Here is a 16,446-nt window from a genome sequence, read left to right as displayed (position 1 = left end):
ATGAATTAAGAAGTACCAATTTGATTTTCCAATGTGAATTTTTAATATAAACCCTGAAAGTAATTCTATACAGAATTTCTTGTTCTTTTTCATTTTATATAGAATTGGCATTCATTCTGTCACTTTGCACTTATTTTCACTCAAACGTGCTTCATGTTAACTTATAAATACTATAGGACTCATACTTTTAGTATTAAAGTTTTCTTTATTTAAAAATGTTAAAAACACAATTCCTTTAGGAAAAAAATTCTGAGGTTTTGGGTTTTTTTTTAATCCATAATAGGATTCAGAGCAATATTTGTCAATGGCAGGATGACCAGGATGTTTGACCTTCCTGGCGTCTTCTTTAAAACTAAAATTGTTTCCACCACAGAGATCTGAATCAGAATCTCTGAGGATGGGGTCTAGCACTAACTTTTTAAAATGTTCTCAGGGTATTGTTTTTATGCTAATATGTGAGAGACACTGACTTACAGTAGAAACCAAAATATGACCTTGGGTGGTTTCACTGTAGATTCAAAGCGAAGTAAATATTAAAATAATTTAGGAAGTCCAGTCAACTCCCATAGTGGTCTGTAAGGTAATCTAAGACTGCTGATGTGCTTGACAAAGCATTAAATACTCTTTTTTCCTGCCTTGAAGTGATCTTTTCCATCATGTACATTAAATGTTGATGGAAACACATATACGGAGTTCCAAGTTCAAGGGCAATGTCAACCCAGTCCCAGATGCATTTCAGTGGGGTTTCCTCATATCCAGCAAACATGGCCGGGTTTGCTAAGAGTCCTCTTGCAACCATCACACCTATAAATCAAAGCATATCACATTTGTCCACGCATTAAGAACTCAGCGTGATGAGGTCAAACTTTATGAAACAAACGGAGAATACTGAAAAGTAAAGTATTACAAGGTTTCACAATAACCACATATTAGTCTAACTCAATTACAAAACAATTTGATATGTTTGTAAACCAATAATGTTTAAATGTACTTATAAGAATTGAAAAAATTTTTTTAAGACTTCCACATTAAACAATTAGTCTCTAGGGATTTTTTTAGGGTTAATACAGATTGTCATAAATTGGGTTTGCTTAAGTTTATCTGCATTCTCCCATCTAGCAATACTTATCACAGGCCTTGGTGTACAAATAATTTAAAGGAGTAATAAAGCTGATAGCACTATGTAGTTCCTTTGGCTCCTATGACCACTCTGTGTTCACTAATTCTCATTTCTATTTTACTAAAAGGCTATTTTACTAATAGCTTTCTCACTGGTCACTCACTGGATATGATGGTGGCAGGAAAGTAACTGACCTAATTTACCCCCAGTTAAAACAATCCACTGCCCCTAAGTAGAAGAGCTAATACAACCGTAATAAACTGTTTAGCTTAAATCAGTGTAACAGGAAAATATGGCTCCATTTTAAAGACACATAATGAAAAATTGCATTAACATTACTCTCTTACCCCCACTTTTTTTTGCTAATTAAAAGTAAAAAAAACCTCAAGTACTTATCTCTTACCATCTGTCCCAGTAATATGCCACACATTTTCTGCTTCTTTTAAGTTTCTGATGTCTCCATTAGCAATTACAGGTATAGACAGGTTTTCCTTGATTATTTTAATGGCCTGATAGTGAACTGGCTGATGTCTTTCTTCAACAGTTCTTCCATGGACTGTAATCCAAGAAACTCCTGTTGCCTCAGCCTTTCGACAAAGATCTACAGTTCTTGTAAGGTCATCATGGATCCTGCAATTTCAAAATTACATCAGTCAACTTATAGCATACAAAACTTAATGCTAAAATTAATAAGCTAAATAAAATAGTATTTCATCGGATACATTATTCAGTTAGCTTTGCTATATTATCACCACATGCCACTATTGGAAAGGTTTTGTTCAGGGGCGCCTGGGTGGCTTGATCGTTGGGCATCTGCCTTCAGCTAGGGTCATGATCCCAGCGTTCTGGGATCAAGCCCCGAGTCGGGCTCCCTGCTCAGCGGTAAGCTTGCTTCTCTCTCTCGCACTCCCCCTACTTGTGTTCCCTCTCTCACTGCCCCTGTGTCAAATAAATAAATAAAATCTTAAAAAAAAAAAAAAAGGTTTTGTTCAGAGATCAGTTCCCATTTAAGACTTCAAATTTAGCTATTTCACTATTGGCAACAATAGGATGACAAATTTTACCTTACCTAGTGCTTCACCCTTTTGGCTTTGATAACTGAAAAAGTCACGCAAGTAGTGTCATTGAAGAATGGAAAGACAGTATCCTAATATCTGTTGTGTATGCCCCGATCCATGAGTGGGAGAATATAATACATTATCATGAAATATGTTTTTAACCTGTCACCCAAAAACTTATTCCTGGTTTATTTTCTTTTCATTGTGAAATTTTAGTGCAAATATTATTACTATTTTCTACTCTTGGTACCAGGAATGTTTCTCAGTATCATCATCATTTTTTTTTTTTTAAAGTAGACTCTAGGCTCAGTGTGAGCCCCATGCAGGACTTGAACTCATGACTCTGAGATCAAGACCTCAGCTGAGCTCAAGAGTTGGATGCTTAACCCAGTGAGCCACCCAGGCAACCCTCTCAGCATTAATTAAGCAGTACATGGAAAAAAACAGAGCATTTCTTTTGCAGGGAAGTTTTTATTTTATTTTATTTTTATTTTATTTATTTTTTTTTTTTTTTAAAGATTTTATTTATTTATTCGACAGAGATAGAGACAGCCAGCGAGAGAGGGAACACAAGCAGGGGGAGTGGGAGAGGAAGAAGGCAGGCTCCCAGCAGAGGAGCCTGATGTGGGGCTCGATCCCATAATGCCGGGATCATGCCCTGAGCCGAAGGCAGACGCTTAACCGCTGTGCCACCCAGGCGCCCCTGCAGGGAAGTTTTTAATAATAAAGAGATGTTTTAATTTCTGATAAAAAATACAAAAATGGAAGTTGTTCTGTTATTTTTTATAAATAAAAATTATGGTACATACTCATTTACTAAATGTCTTGTTTCAACATTTCCATACACTACCAATTTATTAAGGATGGATACCTCCACACTCTTAGACAAAAAGAGTATTTTTTTATTTCCTAAGTAATGTACTATCTTGTCAGTACATTAAAATATTGTCTTTACCTTATTTTAATAGATACTGAAAATCTGGGATTTTCCACTTGATTTCTTACTTGTTTCACCATATCTCGAACAAGCTCTGGCTTGTTTATTAAGCAAGCTCCATAACCTTCTGCCATTGCCCACCTTTATAAAGCAGACACAACAAATGAATTGTAAATAGATGGACGAGGAGATACAATTTTAAAAGCACCGTAACTACATTATTTCTCTACCTTAGTGACCTGGAATGGAATCAGATTTTTATAATTCACAGATCCAACATAAAATGTGGATCAATAGGAGATAAAGGAAAACATGTTCCCAGATCAAAAAGTACTTAGGAGAAATGGTTTTCGTTGGCAAGCGAGAAAATTAAAATTCATTCAACCAAAACAGATTTAGGTATTTGTAATTAATTTCAATTACTCCAGATTTTTAAAATTCCAAATTTGATGTTTATTGTACATAACAAGATGTTTTATTAATCTTAATAGTAGAAAGATATTTTTGGCTTACAGCATTCCAACACCACTAAACAGCTTATTTAACTCTCCTAATGAGTATACAAATATGTCTAATCTGGTTTGGATTATGATGTACTTAAAATCTTGATTTTATTCTTTGGACACATTTTATATTATTGACAGATAATCTAACACGGTGCTAGGAAGGTAGGGATATTAATGTCAAATTAAGCATCTTATCAATACCCAGTTACTTAGACTCAACCAAATAACTGTGGTATAGAAAGAAAAGTAATTATAAGAAGGTATTCTTATAGAGAAAATTAATTAGGAGAAAACAAGTGGAGATTTCTCAAATCATAGAATCATAGTTTCTTGTCTGACATAGCAGCAAAAATTCACTTTAGGGACTGCTATAAATGTTTCAGTCTTCACTAACTACTTAGATCAGGTTCAAGGCAGATCCACACATAAAAATTCTAGTGGTGAAGTAAGACAAAACACTTATCTATACCTTGTTTAGCCATCAGAAAATACCTTTGCATATCTGTTCCTAAATAATCTTTCCTTATTTTTTTCTTGTTTCTTATTCGGAGCCCAACTGCTTTAACTCTATTTTCTTTATTTTTTGATTCTTGGAAAACTGGAGAAATAGTTTACCATGTTCACATAGTTTTTTCTCTAATTTTTTGGAAAATTCTTTCAACTTCTTTAAGCTTTACCTCTGAGGGCAACCACAGTTAATGTCTATTCCATTCGCATAAGGACAGACAATACGAGCAGCATCAGATAAAAGTCTTGCATCATTAGCAGCAAACTGAACAATCAATGGGCAATCACCTGATAAAACGAATAGCTCAACATTAAAATTCACAGAAACACACACACACAATACACTGAACTCTTCATGTTTGTCTGGGATAATGATAACTACTTTCAGCCTAAGAAGTATCTGTTCAAACAGTATAGCATTAAACTAACTTCAAATATTTTAAATTAAAAGTAATTTACATTTAGTGCAAATTCAAACAGTATAAAATTTGATAAAATGAACATTACAACACTCTTGACAAACAGATCCCATTTCCAAAGATGAAAATTAGTTTACTGTATTCCAGAACAATTTATGTATACCTGTAAAATTTAAACAAATGTGAACATCCTACATACATTTCTATGCCTATTGCTTTTTTTCCCCCTTGATATATCTGGGAGCTGTACTCAGACCTATTTTCTTCTTTTTAGTAGCGTATTCTTCTGTATGGATGGACTATACAGTGTACTTCTAGACTGTTTTTCATTTGTGGCTTTTGCAAACAATGCTGTGACGAGAATACTATTACACATATGCTACTCTGAGTATATTCATAGGATAAATTCCCAGGAATGTAACTGCTAGATAGGCATTTAACATTTTGATAGACATCACAAAGTTTTCTTTCAGAAGAGTTTACCAATACAGATACACAATAATACGGACGGCAGTTCTTGTTTCCTCACAACTTATTCTACGTTGTATATCCAACGGCGTATTTTTATTTGTGGGTTCTCTCTCCATATTCTTTGCCGATTTTTCTATGTGTCATTCTTCTTTTAATTGTTCTTTATTATTTTTAAAAGTTTTATCTATAAAACAAATTAGCTCTGGTATCGTAAATGTGTGTGTGTGTGTATACATATTTTAAAGATTTGAGAGAGAGAGAGAGAGACAGAATGAGCAGGGGGAGGGGCAGAAGGACAAGCAGACTCCCCACTGGGCGTGGAGCCTGATGTGAGGCTCGATCCCAGAACCCTGAGATCATGACCTGAGCCCAAGTCAGATGCTTAACCAACTTAGCCATCCAGGTGCCGCTCTATCGTAAATATTACATTTTTTCCAGGTTTTGGTTTGTCTTGAGTACATGTGTGCTCCTTTCTTACATATAAAAGTCTACGTTTTAATATAGCAAATGTGTCAGATACTTCCTAGGTTTTAAGGACATAAATTTCCCATCTTTCTTTCGGTTAGTGTTATAAACTCTGGAGAGATGTATTTTAATTTTTCTAAAGTTCTTTTGAGGACAACCTGTATGAGATTCACTAGGTGTTTGCCAAAATGCATCATCCCAGTTTCACTGATTCAGGATTTCTTTTTTATTTTTATTTTCTTTCTTTTTTCTTTCTTTCTTTCTTTCTTTCTTTCTTTCTTTCTTTCTTTCTTTCAGAATTTCTATGGCAATCCATTGCTTTATAGGACTAACATGGGACAGGAGAATTTGCTTTTCCCTGAGGATATAGGATGTTTTTCCCTTTATAACTCAAAGAGTTACAGAGTTTCAATTTAATAACCATTTATTGGTCTAATATATTTTCAACAAAGGGCTAGAAGCTAAGGATACAAAGCAATACTAGGTAATTCCAGACTTCAAGGAGCCCATAGTCTAGTGAATGAGAGACAGGCATACAAAGAGGATATTATAATACAGTAGGATTAAGTCCAACAAAAAGCCCATGAGAGAGGACAACAGTGGAGGGTGATCAGGTAAACTCCCTGGCCCCAAACTTTGAGAGCTGGATTAAGAAGCATGCAGTGTCGTTTGCCAGAGAGATATGGATCTGGGGGACAGGCATAGCTGAGGAAAGGATATTCTAGGTTGAGAAGGATGAGAGGATGGGACATTTTCAGGGACTTAAGTAAGTTAGTATTATTAAAGAATAAAGTTGGTGGAGGGTGCCTGGGTAGCTCAGTTGGTTAGGCCTCTGACTCTTGGTTTCCACTCAGGTCATCTCATGGGTCATGGGATGGAGCCCCGTTACAGCCTCTGTGCTCAGTGGGGAGTCTGCTTGGAAGATTCTTTCTCTCTGCCCCTTCCCCTGCTAGCATGTGCACATGCACTTTCTCTCTCTCTTTCAAAATAAATGAATAAATCTTAAAAAAAAAAAAAAGAATAAAGTTGGTGAGCTGTGGAGAGAAACTAACAGAAGACAAAGCTGCAAAAGATATACTCAGAGGCTGGATCATGAGGAACATTATAGATTATTCACAGGTATTGGAATTTTTTTTTAAGTAATCTCTTCACCTAACCTGGGGCTCGAACTCACCACCCTGAGGTCAAGTGTCACATGCTTTACTGACTGAGCCAGCCAAGTACCCTGACAGGTACTGGAATTTTACTCTTTAGGTCACTGGTTCTCAATCTTTAGCAAGCCCAGAATCACCCGGAGGGCTTTTTTAAAACAGATTGCTGGACAACATACCCAGAGTTTCTGATTCAGTGGGCCTGGGGCAGAGCTGGGAACATTCCATGTTGAACAAGTTTCCAGATGATGCTGATGCTCCTGGTCTGGGGTTTCACCCTTTGAGAACCACTGCTTTAGGCCATGAGCAGTCCAAGATGGATTTTAAACAGGGAAGAGATGTGATCAAATTTACATTTTACAAAGGTTCCTTTGGGCTATTTGTGGGATGGTTTGGAATGGGGCAAGACTGGAGGCAGTGAGATAGGAACCTAATAGCTCATATGACAGGATGGGGCCCTAAGGAAGGCTGACCTCATGCTTAGATATATCATCCATAGTTTACAAAGCACTGAATAAGAACACACTTAAAAACTTATTAAAAACATAAAAAACTAAAAGATTTAAAAATTAAATCTCTGAACTGTGTTGTTTCTGATTAGACAAGAATTTTTTTTTTTTTTTAAGTTTTACAAAATCAGCAAACTCTGGGTTTCACATACCTTGGTTTGTAGTAAATTCACTGTCTCGAGCTTTTATAGATCTGACAAAATCAGCAGCAACTATCATTGGTGTATAGCACAGATCACAACTGTACTTTCTTACTAATGTTCTAAAAGCCAACCTGCAAGCATATAAAACTTTAATTAGGCATTTAAAAAACACCACAATCAAAAGTACTTCCAAATTTAATTTATTTATTAAGTATTTACTAGAGGAACGTTCTACCTTTGAGAGGCTAGAGTAGATGTACTTTTCCCTATTCTGGCTGTTAGAAAAGAAAAAAACAAGCCCAAATTGGAGTCATTTGCCCCTCCGTGACCACAAACCAAGACTTAATTACCGTTTCAACCTATCCCAGGAACATGACCTTTAAAAGGTCAATCTGAAATTTCTTGAACAGCAATAGTAAAGTAATCTGCAGGATAAAAAGTCCCTGTTGTTGCCATTCCCACCAAAAGATATCCGGGCCTGAACCACTCCTCTACTTTTGCTAATAACTTCTTGTTCCACCCTCCTTTCTGTAAAAACCTCCCATTTTGTACAACTCCATGGTGCATCTTTCTACTTGCCAGGTGGGATGCTATGCGATTCATGAACTGCTTAATAAAGCCAGTAAGACCTTCACGTTTACTCAGTTGAATTTTGTTTTCTTTAACACTGCTCAATATATTATATATAAAACAAACATAAGAAAACTCTGAAAGGTGGAGAGAAGAGAGCAGAAAGGCTAGTCACCAGGGACCTGAGTTCCCTGGGTTTCCTTTTAGCCTCAAATATCCCAGATTTGGACCTGAAGAAGCTGGCAACCCGGAAATACCAATGAGTGCAGACAAAAAGAGCCCCAACACAAGTCAGCTCTCTCTGACCAAAGGACTAGGAAAGGGGAAGCCTAGCAAGACAGAACAATTTTAAATAGTGGCTCTACTCCAGCCAAACACCAGAGACAAAACTGTGGCCCAACCTCCAGAAGCTAAGGTTGAGCAGGGAGCTTAGACTTCTACCTTTCCAAGGCCGAAAAAAAGTTCTCTAATCTCTCTTCATAGTGGTGTCAGAGAAGGCCAGGTAGGGAGCTGGGACTTTAATACTTGCTGGCCAGTAACTTTAATACTTTCTCCCTTCCCACTGTTAAGCAGTATCAGGGGATGCTTAGTGAAAGGCCAGGACTTTTAGTAGAGCCCAGCAGGTACCAGGTCAACCCCTCCATGGCTTATCCCCAGCTCAGCAGTAATGAGGAGCCCCCTGCCCCCAGAGTGTCAAAGGAGACCAAACAGGAAACCTGGACTTCTACCTCCACCTCATATTAATGAGGTAGTGCTTTCTCATTCCTCGCCTGCTATAGGGACAGAAGAAAAAAAGTTAAAATGGAAGGTTCTATATTCAGAATCAATCAATATAATCCACTCTATTAAAAGGCTAAAAGAAAAATCACTTAATTGTATCAATCAATGCAGAAAAAGCATTTGACAAGATAATGTTCATTCATGATAAAAAAAAAAACCCTCAAGAAAACAGGAATAGGGAGGAACTTTCTCCACTTGATAAAGAGTATCCACAAAAAACTCCTACACCTAACACACAGGTAAAAAAAAGAACATATTCCTCCTAGATCAAGAACAAGGCAAAAATGCTCGTTCTCGTCATTCTTATTTAACACAATGCTGGAACTTCTAGTCAGTGTATAAAAAAGAAATAAAAGGCATATGACGGAAAGGAAAAAATAAAACTGTCCCTATATGTAGATGAGATGATTGTCTACATAAATAATCCCAAGGAATTTATTTTAAAAACCCTCCAATAAGGAAGTTCAGTAAGATTACAGGATACAAAATCAACATAAAAAATCAATTTATTTCTATATACCAACAGTGAATACACGAACACTGAAATTAATAGTATAAAACTATTTACAATTGCTACAAAAAAAAAGAGAAAAATAATCAGGTGTCTTACAAAACATGTATAGCACTCAATGTGCAGAAAATCACACAAAACAATGATGAAAAAATCAAAGATCTAAACAAATGGGAAAGATAACTATGTTCATGAGTTGGGAGACTCAGTGCAGAAAGGAATTCAATTCTCCTCAACTTGATATACATATTTAGCACAATTCTTCTGAAAATTCCAGCAAGATATTTTGTAACAAAGACAAGATCATATCAAAATTATTGAGAAAGGCAAAGGAACTAGATTAGCTAAAACAATATTGAGAAAGAAAAATAAAGTGAGAAGAATTAGTCTACCCAATTTAAAGACTTATTCTATAGCTACAGTAATCAAGATTGTGTAGTACTAGTGGGGAGACAGACACATAGATCAATAGAGCAGAATAGGGAATGCAGGTAAAAGAGCCACACAAACATGCCCAAATGATTTTTGATAAGGATGCAAAAGAAATTCAATACTGGAAAGACAGCCTTGCAGCAAATGTACTGTAGTAATTAGACATCCACAGGCAAAACAACACAAACCCAAAAAAACCCCTTCAACCTAAGCCTCACATTAATACAAAAATTAACTACGGACTTAAATGTAAAACAAAAAATCAAGAAAGGAGAAAAACTTTAGGATTAAGAGCTACACAAAGTTCTCGTACATTTGACATCAAAAGCACAATTTACAAATACTGATAAATTAGATTTCATCATTAAATAAAAAGCTTTTGCTCTGCAAAAGACCCTGTTAAGAGGATGAAAAGATACGCAACGTTCTGGGAGAACATATTTGCAAATCACATATCTGACAAAGGAATAGTATCCAGAATATATAGAGAACTCTCAGAACTCAGTAGTAAAGAAATACTCAACAAAAAAAAACTGATTAAAAAATGGGCAAAGGGCTTCAGTTGACATTTCTTCAAAGATACACACATAGCCAATAAGCACATGAAAAGATGCTAAGCATCATTAGGGACCTACAAAACCACAATGAGATGCCACTTTACATCATTAGGATGCTAATTAGGATTAGTAAAAGCAAATAACAATATGCTAAGTATCGGTGAGGACGGTGAGGAACTGGAACTCTTGTACACTGCTGGTGGGAATGAAAAAATGGAAAACAATATGGCGGTTCCTCAAAAAACTAAAAACAGAATTGCCATATGATCCAGCACTCACTTCTGGGCATATATCCAAAAGCATTGAAAGACATATTTATGCATCCATGTTCACAGCAGTATTATTTGCAATAGCCAAAAGATGGAAGCAACCCAAGTGTCCATAAATGAATAAACAAAATGTAGTACATATATACAAATGGAATATCATTCAGCCTTTAAAAAAGAAGGAAATTCTGATACATGCTATGACATGGATGAACCTTGAGGATATTATGCTAAGTGAAATGAGCCGGTCTCAAAAAAAAACAACCATTATGTAATTCCACTTACATGAGGTACCTAGAGTAGTCAAGTTCAAAGAATGAGAGAGTAGAATGATGACTGTCAGGGGGTGCAGGGTTAGCAGAATGGGGAGCTATTGTTTAATAGGTGTAGAGTCCCAGTTTTGTAAAACAAAAAGTTTTAGAGATTAGATGTATAGCAATGTGAAAGCATTTAATACGACTGAACGGTACACTGACAAATGCTTAAAATGCCTGAGCTGTACTTTACCACAACTGAAAAATTCTAAAAAACCAACTCAACAGTAAAAAAGTAATCTAATTAGAATACTGGCAAGAGACATAAACATTTCTTCAACAATATACAAGTGGCAAATAAATACATGAAAACATTTTCAACTTCGCTAGCTATAAAGGAAATGGATATTAAAATCATAATGAGGTATCACTACACACCTATCAGATGGCTAAAATAAAAAACATATTATCAAAAGTTGGTGAGGATGAGGAGAAACTAGATCCCTCATACTCTATTGGTGGAGGTGTGAAAGAGTACAGGCACTCCGGAAAATTTGACAGTTTCTTAAAAAACTAAACATATAGTTACCACATGACGTAGCAATTACAGTCCCAGGGAACTGTCCCAGACACATGAAGACTTACAGTCAAACAAAAACCTGTGCATGAATGTTTACATTTACTTAGTATCTTTTATTTAATATCCTCTGTATCTTTATAGGTGGGGGTTACGACCAGTATCTTTTTCTATAGATATAAAAAGTGAAGTTTGAAGGGGATGCAGACAAACAGTAACACCAGCACACAAGCCTAGATCATGATCCCAAAGCTAGGTGTCTGATGATCCCGTACGGTCGTCAGAGCATAAAAAAGAAATCGCGTCTTAGCTCATTAACCATTTACTAATACTTACTTTGAATATCGAACCATTGGGGCACAGACCTTTACCAGCTGCCCAGAATGAAGCATTTCTATTGGATCTTTTTTTCTTTCTTGACATATTGTGGTTCGTATGCAGTCACTCTTCATGAATACAGAATTTGTTTCAAATCTGACAAAGACAGTTTGCATTGAGAAAAATTACTTTCATTAGATGAATTCCCATCATTCTAACAATTTCAGTTCTTATGAATATATATATATTTGTCAGGCTTGTGGGCTCAAGAATCTTTTTAGCTTCTTTTCACAGAATCAAATAGGATACTACAGAATCCTGTCTCTATAAGTCACTGACAGTTTTTAGTACACTGTGAAATCATCACGTTTATATATTCGGTAAAATTATGCTTGTTCGTGTCAAACACTAACAGTTTCAAATTCTATACTTAACTCACTAAAGTAACATTTCCTGCTCAAATTAATAAATGCTCAAAATGTGGAAAACTACAAATTTTTTTTTCCTTAGAATACCATGGTTTCTCATGTTACGTTTAAAATTTTCATGTTACTTTGTTTGGTACTGATAAACCAGAAAATTTGATTCGAGTAATTTCATATATAAGACTGTGTATGTCTGGCACTTTGAAATACCCTTTTATATGCAGGAAAGCTAAATGGGATTAATTGAACAACTCTAAGTAATCAGCATTTCAAAAGATTTACTGGTCTATTTCATGCTTATTCTTATTCACAATTTCTATTCTTTGTATCTGAATCAGAAGGCAAACAAACTTTTAAAAAAATATCACTTTTATACCCAAAGAGGTACAAATGATTATAGTTCATAAGTGTTTTTAAATTTGTTATACCTAAAATCCTGTCATTTCATAGTGTTAGCTGCTTTCCACATTCCAATGTTTGGCTTTAATAACTTACCAACAGATATGGGCAAACTTTAGGAAGGTCTAATTGCTCAACATGCAACTTTTTGTTTAGCTAATCCAGAAAGTACTATTATAATCTAAATATAAACCAATAATTTCAACTTCTTTAGGTATAATGTACAATTGAAATAAGCTAGTTTTACTGACTAATGCCTGGTCTGACTTTCACCTCTTTTTTATTTATTTTTAAAGGTTTTATTTATTTATTTATTTATTTGAGAGAGAGGGGGAAGGAACAGGGGGAGGAGAAGAGGGAGAGGGATGGTCAGACTCCATGCTGAGCACAGAACTTGATGCCAGGCTCTATCTCAGGACCCTGAGATCATGACCTGAGCTGAAATCAAGAGTTGGATGTTTAACTGACTGAGCCACCCAGGCGCCCCTTACCTTTTTTCAAAGTAAAAATTTATGATTAGAACAATGTAAGCCCACATACATAGGTAAAACATAAGCAAGAGAAAAGTTCCTTTCATGAGTCAAGGCTTTTTTTCTCTCTTGCCTTTTGCATCCTGATTATGCCACCTCTATACACTCAAGTCAGAAACCAGGGGTTTGTCCTCTACTTCTCCATCTCATTCAAGTGTGTCAAGCAAGTAGTACCTTTAATTAAATCTTGAGCAAATCTTCATTGCCCTATTCTGTGTACTTATAATCCCCCATTTTGATGACTCTGACAGTCTTCTCTGAATTCCAAAGAGTTGATCTTACTTACCCACTACACCCTAGGCTCTCCTGTTATCATGTGCACTTGTAATTACTTTATAAAGTTTAATAATAACACGTCTGTTTCTTCTTGAGTTTTTGAGGGCATGGACGTGTATTTAATCATTGAACAAATATTAAGGTCCTGCTACGTGTTGGGAATACAGGTGGAAATACCTTTCTTGTGTCTTTAAAAATCTATTAGAGGTAGACGTACACAAAATGGTAGTTCTACTACGTACACTTACACACAATTTAACTGTTGTGAAAATAGTTATCTAGAGAAATGAGGGAAGTCATCAACAGTGGAGGAGGGAAAGCTTGAGCTGACATATGCGGGAGATGGGGAACTGTCCTGTTACAGGGAGCAACACATATAAAACCACAGATGCTTGAAAATGTTTGATGAAATAAACCTTAAGAGTGAACCATTCATTAGTAGTCCCGTGGTATCTGAGCAATTCAGAAGAGGGAGTAAGAAGGCCTAGATAATCATGGACCTTATATTCCACGTTAGTGATTTTTAGATTTTAAACTGTAGGGCCTTGGTTCTTAACCATTTTTCCACCTTTATGGGTGGTTTTTCATATGCACCCAACATGTAAATATGTGCATATGACATACTTTCATACATAGCAAATTTTTGTAAAGGCTGTATGTTCTCTCCTCGTATATTTGTAAATGAAACATTTTAGCAGGAAAATGACATGATCAGATTTCTGATTTAGAAAGATTTCACTGAAGGGGGTACAACTTTTGGCAAAATATCAAAGGAGGCTATTGTAGTAAACCAGTCCAATGCATAATGAGTGTCTGACCTGGGTCGCTAGGAATAAGAAAAGAGAACACACTTAGGAGCTATTTAGAAATAAACTGGCAAGATATTTAGGTGGTGGAAATCATTTCAGAACAGTGCATGTTTTATAGTATGAGGTATATAGGATGATGTATATAGTATGTATATAGTGTATGTATATAGCATATAATATGTATATATGTACGTAGTATAGTATACTTATATAGTATATATGTATGTAGTATATAGGTATATGGTATGAGGTATATAGGATGATGTATATACTTTGGCTTTAGAGGCTAGGTGGATGGCAATTCCAATCAATGAGATAGAAAATGAGGAGGAATAGGTTTTAGCAGGGAAACATGAGTTCATATTTGGGCACACTGAATTTGAGGTGCTCATAGGATTTCCAGATGGTGATGCCTCACAACTGCTTATATAGATATGGTGCTCAGGAAAAAGCTAGACATATAGACTGAGAGTCTTTATCCTTTAGGTAATAAGTTGAAACTAAAAACATGGACAAAACACTTAAGGATGCCATATTTTGCAAGAATCCTTAGAAGCACCAACATTTAAGTGAAAGACAAAGAATGCAAATGAGACTGAGAGATGAATTCTGGAGCTGAGAAGAATAAACCTGAAGAGTGATATTCAAAAACTGAAAAGAGGGGAGAATATCAAGGAAGGCAGGGATAAGCAACTTAAACATCACAGAAAAGTTAAGTAAGGAAAAGACTAAAAAGCATCTAATAGCAACTAGGTCATCAGCAACTTTAGCAAGAACAATTTCACTCTTATTCATTCTTGTAATTTCAGTACATGGCACAAAGGCCTCCCTCAATATGTATTTGCTTAATGAATAAATCAGTAGTTTTCAATCTTGGTTGTACATTAGAATAATCTGGGGAGCTTTTAAGAATCAGGATGCTCAAACCATACCCCAGAACAATTAAATGTGAATCTCTGGGCTGAGGATGCAGGTATCAGTGGGGTGTTTTTTTTTAAAAGCTCTCCAGGTGATTTCAATGTGTAGTTAAGCTTAATAAACAAATCCATAAACTGCAAAGCACCTGGTAAATTGTTTGTTTACATGGGTTTCTGTCTTATGAGCTCCTTTGGAACAAGATAAGAATTGAGTCTAATTTGTAAACTGGTGCTGGTGTGTATATTTGGGGCTCAAATCTCTTCACTAAATGAACACGTATTATGCAACTTTTCTAGAATCTTCCAATGTAAAAGCCAAGAAAAGAAAAAGAACCCATATTTCAAAGATGATAGTTATTCATCAACCTTAAAGAATTAGTAAAAAGTTTGTGTATTATGGATAATGAAATCTAATGTCAGTCTGAGCACGCTGCCCTGAACAATTCATGTGACTCATTCAGAACAATTCTACTCAGGCCGTGATTGAGACCAAAAACACTAGGGGAAAACCCGAGACAAAGTCAAGAGAAAGCATAAGGCAGTGTATCAAAAGACATGCTTACCTTAATGGTTATGAGTATCAAATGCACAAAGTATTATTATAGCACCTTGTTGAAATACTGTTAGCAAAATCGAGAGAACTGTGCAGCTCCGGCATCGGGAAAAACTGGTTCTCGGTGTACAGGGGACGTTATATTACAGATTTTTTTTTTTAATGTAGGAATGCTTAACCTTCTTGAACAAGAGTGGTTAACCTGTTAAATTATCAATATTCATCTTGGGAGAAATCTAAGTGAATAACGCATTTGTATTAGTGGAGAAGATAACGGGAACTAACTTGATTTGACAGCTTCAATACTGCTAGTTGAGATATGGAAAAATCCATCAGTTTGTAATAGGAAAAAGTTTGGCATCACTCGTAGCACGTGGCTGAAAAAGAGAGGAAGAGGCAGAAAAAGCTTAAGGTTAAGGGAGGGCAGAGACTCTGTCCACTTGTCTTTTCCTGGTTCAGTCTTCCATCTTCACCAACCTTCGGTTCTCCCTAACTCTGCCTTTACTATTCTTTCCGGCAACTTTCCTTCCCAAGCTTTCCCCGCCAGCCTTTAACCCAGGACTGTTAGCCAAGGCGTGTGACATATAAGGCTGGGGAATTACTAACTTTCCCCAGCTGTGTTTGTGGAGCGCAAGCGAAGCTCCCAGAAACCTCCGCTCTCCTGTCCAGCCTCCACCGAGAGGCCCCTGTTCTCAGATTAAATACTTGCACAGAAATAAGCGCCAAGGCCAGGTTCCCGCGCCCACCTTCTCTTCAACCGGGGAACGACGCCAGCGCGACAGGACACCGCGCACCGCGCCAACGCCGCGGCCTCGGCTTTTTCCGCGAGGCAGGCCTTGGGCGCTTGCCAGGTCCGGGACCCACGGTGCTCTCAACCAGGATTCGTCCAGGTGCAGCCGCTTAGCTGATTCTCCAGACGGGCCGCGGGCCGCGTGCAGGGCGAAGCGGGCGGCGCCGGCATTGTGCGTCACCACCTGGGCGGGGCG

The 16,446-nt window shown here is 36.6% G+C and overlaps 1 protein-coding gene across 4 annotated transcripts; it reads right to left on the bottom strand.

The window, feature by feature from the left end:
• Positions 1 to 190: 190 nt before the first annotated feature.
• DUS4L (dihydrouridine synthase 4 like) lies at positions 191 to 16,349 on the bottom strand. 4 transcript variants are annotated; one of them, XM_040644387.1, is made up of 8 exons: positions 16,207 to 16,349; positions 15,471 to 15,837; positions 11,570 to 11,707; positions 7,296 to 7,417; positions 4,299 to 4,416; positions 3,134 to 3,256; positions 1,524 to 1,750; positions 191 to 804 (listed from the first exon to the last, which is right to left on the bottom strand). In XM_040644387.1, exons 3-8 carry the CDS (start codon positions 11,683 to 11,685, stop codon positions 557 to 559), a joined length of 954 nt encoding a protein of 317 aa, XP_040500321.1. In that variant the 5' UTR covers positions 11,686 to 11,707; positions 15,471 to 15,837; positions 16,207 to 16,349; the 3' UTR covers positions 191 to 556. The 4 variants fall into 4 exon arrangements, with proteins under 4 accessions (XP_040500321.1, XP_008701752.1, XP_040500322.1 ...); XM_008703530.2 differs by having other exon boundaries at positions 15,746 to 15,837; XM_040644388.1 differs by lacking the exon at positions 3,134 to 3,256.
• Positions 16,350 to 16,446: the final 97 nt, after the last annotated feature.

This window comes from Ursus maritimus, unplaced genomic scaffold (genome assembly GCF_017311325.1).
Source record: "Ursus maritimus isolate PB19 unplaced genomic scaffold, ASM1731132v1 scaffold_3, whole genome shotgun sequence".
NCBI lineage: Eukaryota > Metazoa > Chordata > Mammalia > Carnivora > Ursidae > Ursus > Ursus maritimus.
This window is presented reverse-complemented; position numbering and strand designations above follow the sequence as displayed.